A 15,061-nucleotide genomic window follows, 5' to 3' on the forward strand; every position below is an offset into this window, starting at 1 on the left:
TAATATGTCTTATAAAAATTAAGCATATATAATTTAAGCATTATATATGCTTATATAATGCTTAAACATAGTACTTTCCTTATTCTCGTGGAAAGGCTTAGACGTTGGCTATGCATTTTTTACTAAATAATTTAAGGAAATTACAACGTCAACTAGGATATACATTAAAATAAATTTTAATATACTTCAATGTTTCGGCAATGTCACGTCGCCATTTTCAAGAAACTTAAGAACAAGACACGTGCACTCAGGCACAACAAACAGTAAGTGAGGAAGAAGCAGGTGAAGAAAGTCCTGATGGTGCCCCCTAGCAGGCAATGTTGGTATTCTTGGGCGATTGGGCTTGAAGGTCTTCTGATGTAGGTTTCCCAAATTTGAGACAGTCTCATGCAGCCAAATTTATTGAGTTTTGGATTGTTCCTTAGGCTGAAGCTGATTCCATGAAAAGCCTTTCATATTTGTATTTACTACAGTGTATTATCGTGGCTTTCTACCACCGTATTCTATGGCAGGTATCCAGCGCATGGTCAACAAGACCAGAGTGGCAGTGTTGGTGAAACCATATGTAGTCCTTGTGTTCTGAAATTCTGATATTTGCTGTCCTGCCTGTTTGGGCAAAGTAGGACAGCTTACAACTGCAGTGGTCTAGGGGGTGGTTGGTCTTTAGTAGAGCGAATAAGGGATGCCAATTTTTTATATGGTCTGTAACAAGAAGTTAAGTCATGTTTTTTTAGAATTTTTTAATTTTTTCCGAGGTGCCTCGGATATAGGGTATGGTGATGGATTTAGAGTAATCCTTGTTGTGAGGTGGGGGGGGGGGGTTACTGGTTTCAATATTTTTGGATTTTTTTGGGAGGGGGTAGCCATTGGCTGAGAAAGTGTTAAAAATTTGGCTGCATGAGACTGCCTCAAATTTTGGAAACCTACATCAGAAGACCTTCAGCTCAATCACCCAAGAATACCAGCATTGCCTGCTAGGGGGCACCATCATGACTTTCTTCACCTGCTTCTTCCTCACTTACTGTTTGTTGTGCCTGTGTTCACGTGTCTTGTTCTTAAGTTTCTTGAAAATGGCAATGTGACGTTGCTGAAATATTGAAGTATATTAAAATTTATTTTAATGTATATCCTAGTTGACGTTGTGATTTCCTTAAATTATTTAGTAAAAAATAGTACTTTCCTATCTGTAAATCTTGATAGTTGATGATGATGGTTGTCTCACAACCTATAATGAAAATAATCATTGAGTCACTGTAGTTTAGTGGAAGTAATTATTATTATTTCTTTGGACACCACTAAGGTGTCCAAAGACTCATCAAGGGAGGGCACCTACTCGACAACTCTCAGTCTCCACTACTCAATCCACCAACTACAGTGAACCGCAACTACCATTATCTACTGCACACCACCACCACTAGTATTTTCGCAGACAATCGCAAACATCCATGCATAAAGATTGTATTTCTTTAAGATTCTGGCTATTTTTTTTTCTGAAGTGCCTTGGGCATATAGGATGATGATAGCTTTACTAAAATCTTTCTAAAGAGAAGGTCGAGGATTGGAGAAAGATTGATTATTGTTATTATTATTATTATTTTTTTTTTTTTTTTGATACTGTAGGAACTGTAGCTATTAGATAAGAAAGTGTAGATGATTAAGTTGTGCTGTAAGAGAGGGCTCATTGGAACAAAGGTTATAGGCTCTATTAGTTAGTGTTTTAATGATATAATATTGTTGAGGGAAGGGAGGTAATGGGAAAGTTTGTGAATGTATCTGCCTATGTGATTGGACTTCCTGTATATGGAAAAGAACAGGCTACCATTGGATAGACATGTTACCAAGGTGTTTAGAAAGGCTAAACTATTATTAGTTTCCTTTTCCATAGTAAACTGGCTTCAAGGGGTGCTTAAGGGTCAAAGCTGTATAACTGAGAGGAGACCTCCACATAGCCTTTAAAGGAATGCGGAGAACCGACCAGGGCTTCTGACCTAATGTCCAATCCTCACCTTCTCGTGGTGCACCCTGTTGGGTATCTACTTTGATACTGAACGAACGAGGATGGGCTGGCAATTTGGGATTTAGCCGACCAAATTGTATTCTTATTGGTTAAACCAAAATAAAAAATGATGGTACAACATGACAAAATTTCATGCCGGCTGGGGCGTCGCCCGGTTAAACAAGGCCCCCCGTTGTCTTCGCCAGGGAACCAGGGCGAACAGCGAAAAGTCAGCTACTGGAACAAATCTGAAAACAAACCCCAACTCAACATCACCAGAGTTAAAGATTGGTACTATCAACATAAGAAGCCTGAATGGCAAAGAAATGGAGCTAGCTAAGGAATTAGATAAGTACCAGATCGACATAATAGGGGTGACTGAAACAAAAAAGACAAAAACTGGTGAGATCTTTCTGAGCAATAAATACAAAATGTTATATTCAGGCAATAACAATCAAGGAAAAGAAGGAGTAGCCATAGTATTCAACACAAAATACGAGGCTAATCTTCTTGAATGGCAGTCAGTCTCAAGTAGAGTAATGTGGGCAAATATGAGAATGGGGAACTGGACAATGAGACTTATTTGTGCCTATGGTCCCACAGACAGTTCTACTAAGGTAGAAGTGGAGGAATTTTTTGAGGCTTTAGAAAAAGCAACTGACACAATGAAAAAGGAAAAGTTGGTCCTTGTTGGGGATCTAAATAGTAGAGTAGGAAATGATTGTGAGACATACAAAAATATTTTGGGAAAATTTGGAGAAAAGAGCAAAGCTAATAATAATGGCAAATATCTGTTGGATTTCTGCTCAGGACATGGACTGGTTATTACTAACACCATGTTCCAACATAAAAATGTGCACAAATTCACATGGAGAGAAGAGGCTAGGAATAAGAAAAGTCTCATTGACTATGTTATTGTTGATAGTGATGTTTTCTCCTTGGTGCAGGACACCAGAGTGTACAGAGGATTTGAAATTGGAAGTGATCACTATTTAGTCTTGAGCAGGATAAAATTGAATTTCATATTGAAAAGAATAACATGTAAGAAAGTTTTAAAGCGAATAAAAGTTGAGCAGCTCTCAGATGTAAACTGTAGACTAAAATACAGAAATATTATTGAAAAGAAAATGAAAGAGTTTGAGAACAGGAATCAAACCTTGGAGATTCAGTGGCAAACTCTGAAGGAAACATTGATTGATTCTGCCAGAGAGGCATGTGGTGAGGTTGTGTGCGAAGATAAAAAAATCAGAACTCCCTGGTGGACACAGGAAGTTAAAGAGGCAGTGAAGGAAAAGAAGAAAGCATATCAAAAGTTCCTGGCAAATAAGTCAGCTTTTACTCTTACAGAATACAGAGACAAATGTAAGAAAGCTAAACAGTGTGTAAAACTAGCTAAACAAAAGGCATGGGAGGACTTTGGCAAGAATATAGAAAATAAATATCAAGAAGGTAGCAAAATATTCTGGAGGTTGTTGAAGAAGCTTAGGAATGGAGGAAAGAGTGCTGTAAAAGGAATTAGAGATGATAAAGGTGAAATGAAAACAGGAGAAAAAGATATCCTTGAAGTATGGAGTAATTACTTTGAAAAACTGCTAAATGAAACAAGCAGTGATGACAGCACAGTGATAAAAAAAACACTGACCAGGCATGCAGTCAGGAATACATATCCATACTTGAAGTAGAAAAAGCCATCAAAGGCTTGAAATGTGGAAAGGCAGCAGGAGTAGATGATATTCGACCAGAAATGCTGAAGTATGGTGGTATAAGAGTCTTACAGTGTCTGCACTGCATAGTTCAGAAAGCCTGGACAGAGGGACGAATTCCCGATGATTGGAGTAGAGCTCTCATAGTACCCATATATAAAAAGGGAAATAAAACTGAATGTGAGAATTACAGAGGTATTTCCCTACTGAGTGTTCCTGGCAAGATCTATGCAAGTATACTTGAGAAACGGTTGAGAAGAATTGTGGAAGAAAAGCTTGGTGAAGAACAAGCTGGATTCAGGCCAAATAGAGGCTGTCAGGATCAGATCTTCACTTTACGACAAATAGTCGAGAAAGCATGGGAATATAACAAAGATCTGTATTTAAGTTTTGTCGATTTGGAAAAGGCATATGACAAGGTGCCAAGAGAGAAGCTATTCAATACGCTGCAGTTATATGGTGTCAATGGGGCATTATATCAAGCAATACTTAGTCTTTATTTGAGTTGTGAGTCAGCAGTTAGAATTGAAGGAAGTACAGGAAGATGGTTTAATGTTAAATCTGGTTTGAGACAAGGATGTACATTATCCCCTCTGTTATTCATTATCTATATGGATCACATTATGAAGGAATGTGGTATTAAACCTGATATCAAAATTGGAGATGTTAATGTCAGCTCTTTGCTTTATGCAGATGATGTTATACTTCTAAATAAATCCGCTACAAGTCTGCAAGATTCTCTGACTAAATTGAATAGCTGTTGTAATAGATATGGTATGAAGGTCAGCAATAAAAAGACAAAGACAATGAAAATAGGCAGAATCATTGAAAATGTCAACTGTGTTGTGAATGGAGAACCTGTGGAACAAGTAAAACATTTCAGCTACTTAGGCACAATTTTTACTGAAGATGGTAAACTAAATATAGAAATAGACAACAGAATCAGCAAAGCTGGCATTGTGGGAAGTCAATTGAATAAATTCATATGGAATAAGAAAGAAATTAGTCGGAACACTAAATTAGCTGTATACAAGACTGTGTTCAAACCAATTTTAACTTATGGATCTGAGAGCTGGGTCAGAAGTAAAACACTTGACCAAAGACTAGAGACCGCAGATATGAGAGTCCTGAGAAAGATTAGAGGCGTGAACAGATGGCATCAATGGCAATATCATATTAAAAATGAGGATATTAGGAAAGAACTTGACATTGTCAGCATCCAGGAATGCGTTAGCAGAGCTAATCTCAGATGGTATGGTCACTTAAATAGAATGGGAGAGGAAAGATTAGCAAAACAAGTGTTCTCTGCCAGGTTGGCAGGAAAATGACCCAGAGGAAGACCAAGATATAGGTGGATTGATACGGTACAAAGTGCCTTAGACGATAGAAATATAAGATCTGATAATGTTGGAGTCTTGACAAGTAACAGACTGATTTGGAGGAAAATTGTAGATAGGAAGTTAGTAATGATGTAATTTTTTCATGTAGTACTGTCATATCCTGTACACCCCTTGAGGGTAAATGGCAGGAATTTGATGATGATGATGATGATGATGAACTGGCTTCAAGGGTAATGACGATTGAGGAGAGAGAAAAGAGTCTAATGTGTCTGGGCCTTGAGGCGAAATAGAGAACACATCATCCGCATAATCAGATAGAAGATTTAAGAAGAGCTTGTTTTTCAAAATATTCCATAAAAAATTTACAAGAAGGGATAAGAGGAGAGAACCCATAGAGGTATCCTCTATCTGTTTATAAATTTTGTACTTTTGTCCAAAAAAATATCCAGAGGGGATAGGAAAGGAAAAGAGATTTGTGATATCAGGGAAATAACTTTTTTTTTATTAATTGATAAGGTGTTATTAAAGGGAATATTGTGAACAGTAAGGTGATATCAAATCTAATCAGAATATCTATTATTTAAAATTAAATTCTCAATAGAAGTTTTAAAATGGATAGTTTTTTTTATATGGGGATGGGTGGGGGAGTAAGAGAGCTTGCTGTTTTTTTTAATTTATAGTATCGGGAGTCTGTAGTGTCTACTATAGGTCTTTGATGTGGGAGAGGATTTGGTTGGTGTATTTTTGGTAATCCAAATATCTGGGGAAGAAAAGAGTTTTGTTGTGATTTCAGGAGGCCATGAAGAAACTTTTCTTGAGCTGGCTTTTCAATTTTTTGATCTGAGATTTGGTAGGATCATAATCTAAAGGTCTGTAGGTAGAGCGTATTGTATTCACTGGTATTAAAAATAACAATAGCACTCCCTTTTATCAGCTCTGGTGATGATTATACTGCTATTTTTGCATAGTGAGAAAGCAATGCAAGGAAAATCTTGAGCCAGAGCAGATTTTATATAAGAAAAAGGGATTTCGAATTTGATAACCTCTGGCTGTTTTAGAGACAAATGTTATCAAACTTTGGAGCTGTCAGTTTGGAGCAATAGACTAATATGGAAGAAAATTGTCGATAGGAATTTAATGATAATGTAAACTTTCCAATATCATTGCATATTTGATAACAGTTGCATGCAATGTTCAAACCTGACAAAAGCATGTTCTGTTTTTCTTTTTGAAGGCATCATACATGATGCAGTTGAGATAGTTTAGGTGAACTGTATTTGTAGAACTGTTCAAAGTTCAGTAAGGAATAATTGATCAAGTTCTGGTGCAGATATTTGTACTGATGCCATGGATGTTAGCAGAGTGATGTAGAAGTTATATGGAATTTTGGGGGGGGGGGGAATTCTAGAGGATATGTTTTATTATTGTTTCCAGTTTTTTGTTGCATAATCTTTTTTAAATTTTTTTTGGTTTTTATGTATTTTTTTTTTAACTCCAGTGTTACTATTACTTAGTAACATTGTTTTTGCTGTTTTTTTATGTAGTGTAATATTGAAAAACTTGCAGAGCAGGAGCATGTAGTAGAAGTGAAAGACTTTTGGACCACACAAGGATTACCTATACTCTAGTCCAAATGTAGCCTCATCTGTGTCTTCTCTAGCAGCATCATTATTATTCACCAGCTGGCAAAGATGTGTTAACCAACAGGTTCAGCCATCTTTCAAAATTCACATTACTGCTAATATCCTCAAATACAGGAGATGCTTGGCCACTAATTAATTAATTACAGTGAGTTGAGCATGCCTATCAAGACACTCTCATTGCATTTGTGAAGGGGGCCGGACTGAAACTAAGTATCTTGCTCTGATGACAAAATATTCAGTTACCACTTCAGGCTTACAGTAGTTAGGGTGGTTGTGTTTAACTCAGTGGTGAAAGTTTTGTATGCACTATATGGTGCATATTTCTTCCAACTAGGGAAAAAAATACTTATAAGGCATCAATAGTTGCCTTTTCAGAGTCCTGAAACCTACATTAAATATAATTTATTTTAATTGCCAGCTTGGTTGGCCAAGTGGTTAGTGTATCTGCTCTCAACCAGTAGATATTGGGATCGAATCCTGCAATGGGCGTTGAATGTTTCTGATTGTCTTTAGATGGTTGAGACCACTGCCCCAATTATTGGAGGCCTAAAGCATCTTGAAAAAGTTCCTTGGTTGGTCTTTAGAGCAGGGTTTCTGGTCTATGTAATAAAAATACAAAAATTATAAAATTAAATTTAATGAAATAGAAAAAATACTTAGCCCTCCATGGTACAAATATATTATAGGTTTATGTGGTGAGAGTCATATAAAAAAAAAATAAAAAATATATGATGTGTGTGTGTGTGTCTGTAACATTTTAAATAAGATTTTGGAAATGAGAATATTCTTGTATTTTCAGACTATCCTTTTTACAACTGATGATGATATATTAGAATCAATTTCTCATTTTGATACATCTTTCACTGAGTATGTGAATACATCTGTTGTTTGTGTTGATTATGTTGAACGTCCTTGTACAGCTGATCCTAGCCCAAGGGTAAGTTTTTTTTAAAAAAAGTGGAATTGCTTCTTTACTTATATATTATTTTATTTTATTTTATTTTATCATTTAAACTTGGTTGTTCTTTAATATCATAGAAATTGGGATTTTAATGTTAACAGGAATGTTTACTCAATTTAAAATAATACAGTGGCTGACAAGTTTTGAAACTTGATAGCTGGTAGGCTTCTTTAAGATACATATAATGCAAGAAATTCAGTAACATGAAAAATAAAAAAATGGTTGAAGAATGTTCTGTCAGCTTTCTTGACAGAACATTCTTCAATTATTAAATGTAATTTAATCAGAGATAACATCAACTTTCCCATACATCAAGATCTCCCATCTGGCTTGTGGAAATACTACATGGTCTGCAGGACTGGTGGAAAAATTCTGGAACAAATGACAAACAGTACCTTGTCACAGATTCAACTGTTCAACCTCCAGGATTCAGTCTACCTTCACATCCCTGTGGCCAGCTAAACAGATTTAGGACTAGACAAGTCTGCTGTGCCAACTAATGTAAAGTCATGTTTTAGCAATTTGCTCATATTTAATAACAATGTTATGGCCAAGTTGGATAAAGGGAATTGGATATACTATGATAATGTTGAATTTTGCTAAGGTATTTGATAGGTTACCACAACGAATGGCTGTTGCATAAACTGGAGAATATGAGATTGGAATATAAACTCTTGACTTGGATCAGTGGATGGTTGACAGACAGATCAAAAAGTGGTATACGGTGGGTGTGAATCTGCCAGATTTAAGGTGACAGTGGTGCACCTCAGGGTTTAGTTGTTGGGCCTTTGTTGTTCAGTCTATTAGTAGATGTGCAGTTGTTTGCCAATGATAAAAAGATAGGCACAATAATCAGAGATACTACTTATATCCAGTACTTGCATAACTTTTCATTACTAACATTAAACTGACAGCTATTTTGATTTGTCCAAATTTCTAGCCTATTCAAATCAGTTTGTATTTTGGCAATGTGATTTCCAGTGGCATATTATATTAGCTGGGTTATGCTACAAGAAACTGATGACCTATTGATGTTGATGTAATGGTGAATAGGAATTTGAAGTGCAAAGATCGCATAGCAAATGTTGCATATACAACTCAGAGAATAATTGCGATGTTGAAACCTTGACATATAAGGATAATGAAGTTATTTTGCTTCTTTATAAGGCCTTGATAAGACTGTACCTTGATTATAATGTTCAGATTTGGTCATCTGGGTTCTAGATTATATCGGGATTATGGGATTTGGATTATGAGCACAGATTGTGAGTATATGGATTTGGATTACAGACTGGTTAACTGGAGAAAGAGAGGTAATATGATAGATGTCTATAAACTTCTGAATGGGCGTTATAGGATATGGGTATATAGGATAAATGATATACAGGATATATATTTATATATAGAATATACTCATTTAACATGAGTCTTAGATTAACCCAGGTCCAAAGGGAATGGAAAGATGGCAAAATTGTTCTGCTTCATAAAGGAGGTAATATGACTAAGACTTCCAGTTATAGGCCAATCTGCTTGTCTGAAGTTTTTTTTCAAAAGTGTTGGAGAAGGTAGTGAGGACAAGAATACTGCTGGGTGGACAGCAGTAGAATTCTCGTTAACGGATAGCATGGTTTATTATTATTATTATTATTGTTACGTGACACCTCCACGGAGACTCATCAAACTCGTCAAACTTTGAATTATAGGCCAATCTGCTTGTCTGAAGTTCTGGTCAAAGTGTTGAAGAAGGTAGTGAGGACAAGAATAAAAGTTTGCGATAGGAAGATTGTGTTTGTAGCAGTCTGCTTACTTATTGTAACAAGGTGACAAATACATTGGACAAGGGACAAGAGATTGTCTGTTTCATAGGTATTAACAGGATGCGTATGGAAGAATGATATTCCAGAAGAGGAAAGTCACTAGTGCTAGGCCCCTGGGGTATGTTTTGGGATCATTTTGTATGTAAATAACATAACATTGGAAAGGGCTCAAACGGTAATATACAGTTGTTGGCAGATGATGCAAGCATTAGTAGTAGAGCAGATGTTGTAGCTGTGCAAGAGGACCTAAATAGACTGTCTGAAAGGGCAAGTGTGTGGGGATATCAATTTAATGTTTTAAAGTGTAAGGTTTTAAAATTTGGGAAGCAAAGATGGGATGCTGAGTATAGGATTGGTGGGGATATTTTGGAGGAGATGAATGATTTGGGGGTTGTGGTGGATAAGGACTTAAAATATTGTGGATATTTTGCTAAAATTGTGAGGACGACACAGTGGATTATGGGAATGATGCAGTGAACACTGTTGTATATAATTAAGGATGTTTTGATTCCATTGTACAAGAACTTGATCAGGCTGCATATGGATTACTATGCACAGATTCGGTCACCAGGTTTTCAAAAGGATACTAAGATGTTGGAGAGAGTCCAGATGTGATTGACTGCGTTGATTTCTGGAATGTGGAATATGAGGATAGATTGAGAGAATGCAAATTACAGTCCAGTGGATAGAAGGAAGAGGGGAGACATGATCGAGACGTATAAGTTGGTAAGGGGTAATTACCACATTAACATGGATTTTTTCATAGAATATCTGGAGACGGGAAGAATGAGAGGCTCTCTCTGGAAGCTGTATGAGGTGTTTGTGAGGAGTAGATTTTTTTAATTGATAGTGGTGGGTGATTGGAATGCATTGCCTGAGAATGTGGTGAGTGTAGGGACAGTGAATGCATTTAATTCAAGATATGATGAGCTGTGCATGTGGAGTGGGTCCTCCCACAATGACTCCATGGAGGTTTGTTGATATCAATAATAATATATCTTCTGATGAAATTTTTCATTATATAGAAGGTGGAGAAAGAAGACAGGGCATCTATGGAAGTTAAGAGCTAAATTTTTTCTCACAGTTCAGTGAGTGGAATAGTTTGACTTTATAGGTAGTGAGTGCATCTAGTGTGAATGAATTTAAGAGAAGGTATGACAGCTGATTTGAGTGTTGTGTAGCCATTCTCGATGAGTCCTCAACTCCCTGGTGGTTTCAGATTATCATCATCATCATAATAATAATGTGAGAAATTTCATAGTTATCCTTTGGCATGTATGGTGCTATGCGGACTGTGCATCATATCACTGATGACTGCCCCACATAATCCTTTCCTTAAAGTCTCAGGAACTTGTATTTACTCTCAAATAGTGCTGTCAGTTGGTTAACTGAACTGTCAATCTGTATATAGTTGTGCTGATCAATTACTTGTATTTTTACCCTTATGATACATAAATTTTTTCTAAGCAAAAATTCTAATCCACTCTTGCTAATCACATTCTTACACAATTTCCAGAGTGAGCTTTATTCTCTCCCTCTCACATATTGAAAAAAATCTGCATCAATCCTATAAAACTTCTTGAATAATTTGTGTTTTCATCGCAAACCCTCCTTTTCATCTGTTTGCTTTGAAGCTCATTGACCTTCAATTTATTTTCATATGGATCATTCCATAGGCATGCATACAATGACACATATAGGCATGTGACCAATGCGACAGCCAATAAGCATTCATACAATCTTGGTCACTTGCCTTTGAAAGTCTTTCACCACTTCCTTATCCCTATGGAATCTAGTCAACCAGATCTTCATGTAATAGTCCAGATGTTATTAACCCTTGTGAGGGAGAATAATAGCTTCCCTATTATTCTCCCTCACAAGTAACTCACTAATAGCTTGTTAGTGTGTTCTTCAGCAGCCATATAATCTGATGTGATGTTTTAGCCACCTTTGCAATATGCTCTCTAAATTTTGACTTCCATAAACACTGGTCTCATCAATTTCCTGTAGTTCATCACTAGTACAGGAAACCACCCTGGGGGATTTCCTGTGCTAGTGATGCCAGAATATCTCCATTTATTGATCACATTGCCAACCATTGATTTTGGATGCGCCAGTTGAGTGGCAATGACACATATAGGCATGCGACCGGTGTGACAGCCAAGATGACACCTCTCTCAAAGTCACTGAGTTCACGTCGTGTTGCCATACCACCTGTATTCAACTGCTACGATGAAATACTGCTTTCTACTATCTGTACACTGATGTTAACAAACCCGGAATGTTCCATGACTTTAAATAACAGGGGTGTCTCGACAATTATTGGTAGGTTGTGTGGAGAGAGAGCTAGACATCACTTTGGAAGTTCTATAAAAGTCATTGTTAAAGATGTGTGAACTAGATTTTTTCCTTAGAGAGTGATGAGTGAGTGAGCAGAATGGATTGCCAGAATTAGTTGAGCCTTGACAGTGAATGAGTTTAACCCTGCAGAGGTCATGGCTGATCTGACAGATACAAACAAATTGTTTAATATAAATATTCTTACACGTATCCGGTATATAGCTTGGCGATTATGAGTAGCTGTGCATGCATATATTACAAGTGATGTTCCACACTGTTTATGCAGTCAGTTTTAGTTTAACATCCAAAGGTGTGTGATATTTCATAGGAAATTGTATCTGAGAGATATACTGTGACCTCCTATGTCAGTATAGTATTGGTTTAGTTGTTGTTTTTTTATTTACTGTTGAAAATGGCTGGAAAAATATATCGATTGGTAATCCATCAAATGTTGAAGAGATTTAGCGAATTTTTTACTCAAGTCCGATGATAAGAATGATAAAGTGAAAGTGATATTTGATAGTAAATTGTATCTGAGAGATACTGCAAACTCCAATGTCAGTATAATATTGGTTTAGTTGTTTTTTTCTTTGTTTCTTTGTTCAATAATTTCTAGATTGTAACTGAAAATAAATAAACCATCATGTATTATATTTGCAGTGTTTTTTTTTTTTTTTTTTAGTTTTATCGCATTTTAGCACATAATAGTAATGAATGTATCTCTCAGATACACACGACCTATGCTGCAATTTTTTTGACCGCGACCTCTGCAGGGTTAAAGGCTAGTGTGGGTGTCTCAGACAAAGTGTCTTCTGACTTTGTGGAAATACCTGTATGATAATACCTAGATAATAGATTAAATTAGTGTGGAATGAATTGACTGTTTAGAATAAAGGAGTAAATTAGCCAAAATGCTGAACATGATATTCTAACAAGAATCAAGAAATAGATACTGCCAAAATGAGAATTTTGAGTAAAATTTGGTGAGTGAATAGGCAATAAAACCAAGAAATTGAGTTTAGTCATAATGAAGAATGCATAAGCAGACCTCATCTCACTTAAACATAATGGATGATGAAAAATGGTGAATGAAGCAAAAATTGCAAGAATAAAGATCTGGAGGTGGTAGTGCCTTAGGTGATGGGATATGCAAGAGCTGATTAAAATAATAGACATATTTTGAAGAAAATCTAATTGAAAAAAACAAATCATGAAACCTTAATTTCATTAGACCCTCAGTATCCAGTATATATTCCTTGAGTATATTTTCCTTTAGATATTCACTTATACTTTATGATTAATTATTATGGTCTTTTAATCCTTTATATCTAAAATAACAGAATAGCAAGATATTATTTACCAGTGAACATAATTTTTCATTACTGTTTATTGATAGGATGAAAGACCATTTACTTCAGCTTCCATACATTCAGTAGAATGCAGACCTGGTTCTAAACTTTCTGTGGAATCCTGGAATAGTAGATCAGAAACTGAAAACATTATTGGGATCTGTAGGTATCATAGTTTTTTAAATCACTAGTTTTTGGATTTTAAAAACTTGCAGTAATACATGAGGCACAAAGTGAAAGTTTTTCTCTTGCTTTGGGAGGGGTGGAAATTAGACAAGTCTGCTTGATTTTGATATATACTAAATTCAGATATCACTCTCCTGTTTTCCAGGATAAAATAATATGTCATCATCATCAAATTCCTGACATGTACCCTCAAGAGGTGTACAGGATATGATAGTACTACATAAAAAATTTACATCATTACTAACTTCCTATCTACACGTGTGGACGTCTACACGTCCTATCTACAATTTTCCTCCAAACCAGTCTGTTACTTGTCAAGACTCCAACGTTATCAGCAGTCTCTAGTCTTTGGTCAAGTGTTTTACTTCTGACCCAGCTCTCAGATCCATAAGTGAAAACTGGTTTGAATACTGTCTTGTATACAGCTAATTTAGTGTTCCAACTAATTTCTCTCTTATTCCATATGAATTTATTCAATTGACTGCTACCATACCAGCTTTGCTGATTCTGTTGTCTATTTCCATATTTAATTTACCATCTTCAGTAAAAACCGTGCCTAAGTAGCTGAAATGTTTTACTTGTTAAACAGGTTCTCCATTCACAACACAGTTGACATTTTCAATGATTCTGGCTATTTTCATTGTCTTTGTCTTTTTATTGCTGACCTTCATACCATATCTATTACAACAGTTATTCAATTTAGTCAGGGAATCTTGCAAACTTTTAGCAGATTTATTTAGAAGTGTAACATTATCCGCATAAAGCAAAGAGCTGACATTAACATCTCCAATTCTGATATCATGTTTAATACCACTTTCCTTCATAATGTGATCCATATAGATAATGAATAACAGAGGAAGATAATGTACATTCTTGTCTCACACCAGATTTAACATTAAACCATATTCCTGTACTTCTTTCAATTCTAACTGCTGACTTACAACTCAAATAAAGACTACGTATTGCTTGATATAATGCCCCATTGACACCATATAACTGTAGCGTATGGAATAGCTTCTCTCTTGGCACCTTGTCATATGCCTTTTCCAGATCAACAAAACTTAAATACAGATCTTTGTTATATTCCCTAGCTTTCTCAAGTATTTGTCATAAAATGAAGATCTGATCCTGACAGCCTCTATTTGGCCTGAATCCAGCTTGTTCTTCACCAAGCTTTTCTTCCACAATTCTTCTCAACCGTTTCTCAAGTATACTTGCATAGATCTTGCCAGGAACACTCAGTAGGGAAATACCTCTGTAATTCTCACATTCGGTTTTATTTCCCTTTTTATATATGGGTACAATGAGAGCTCTACTCCAATCATCGGGAATTCATCCCTCTGTCCAGGCTTTCTGAACTATGCAGTGCAGCCACTGTAAGACTTTTATACTACCATACTTCAGCATTTCTGGTCAAATATCATCTACCCCTGCTGCCTTTCCACATTTCATGCCTTTGATGGCTTTGTCTACTTCTCGTATGAATATGTATTCCTGACTGTATGCCTGTCGAGTGTTTTTTACCACTGTGATATCACTGCTTGTTTCATTTAGCAATTTTTCAAAGTAATTACTCCATACTTCAAGGATACCTTTTCCCCTGTTTTCATGTCACCTTTATCATCGCTAACTCCTTTTATAGCACTCTTTCCTCCATTTCTCACTAAAGGCTCAGAGAGCCACTAGAGCTATATAGTATGTAGTGTCTGAGGATAGCTCCTGACCA

At 36.1% G+C, this 15,061-nt stretch overlaps 1 protein-coding gene across 3 annotated transcripts in view; it reads left to right on the plus strand.

Annotated features, from left to right (window-relative positions):
* Nucleotides 1-15,061, plus strand: part of LOC150107973 (katanin-interacting protein-like) — a 726,539-nt gene that overhangs the window by 556,755 nt on the left and 154,723 nt on the right. For all 3 annotated transcript variants that reach the window (XM_090415492.1, XM_090415493.1, XM_090415494.1), the window contains 2 exons: nucleotides 7,482-7,619; nucleotides 13,197-13,311. In XM_090415492.1, the coding sequence (XP_090271618.1) occupies nucleotides 7,482-7,619; nucleotides 13,197-13,311 (253 nt within the window). The remainder of the gene's footprint in view (nucleotides 1-7,481; nucleotides 7,620-13,196; nucleotides 13,312-15,061) is intronic.

The sequence above is a fragment of the Typopeltis vanoorti genome, chromosome 3 (genome assembly GCF_054136105.1).
Source record: "Typopeltis vanoorti isolate ZY-2024b chromosome 3, IOZ_Tvanoo_1.0, whole genome shotgun sequence".
Lineage (NCBI taxonomy): Eukaryota > Metazoa > Arthropoda > Arachnida > Uropygi > Thelyphonidae > Typopeltis > Typopeltis vanoorti.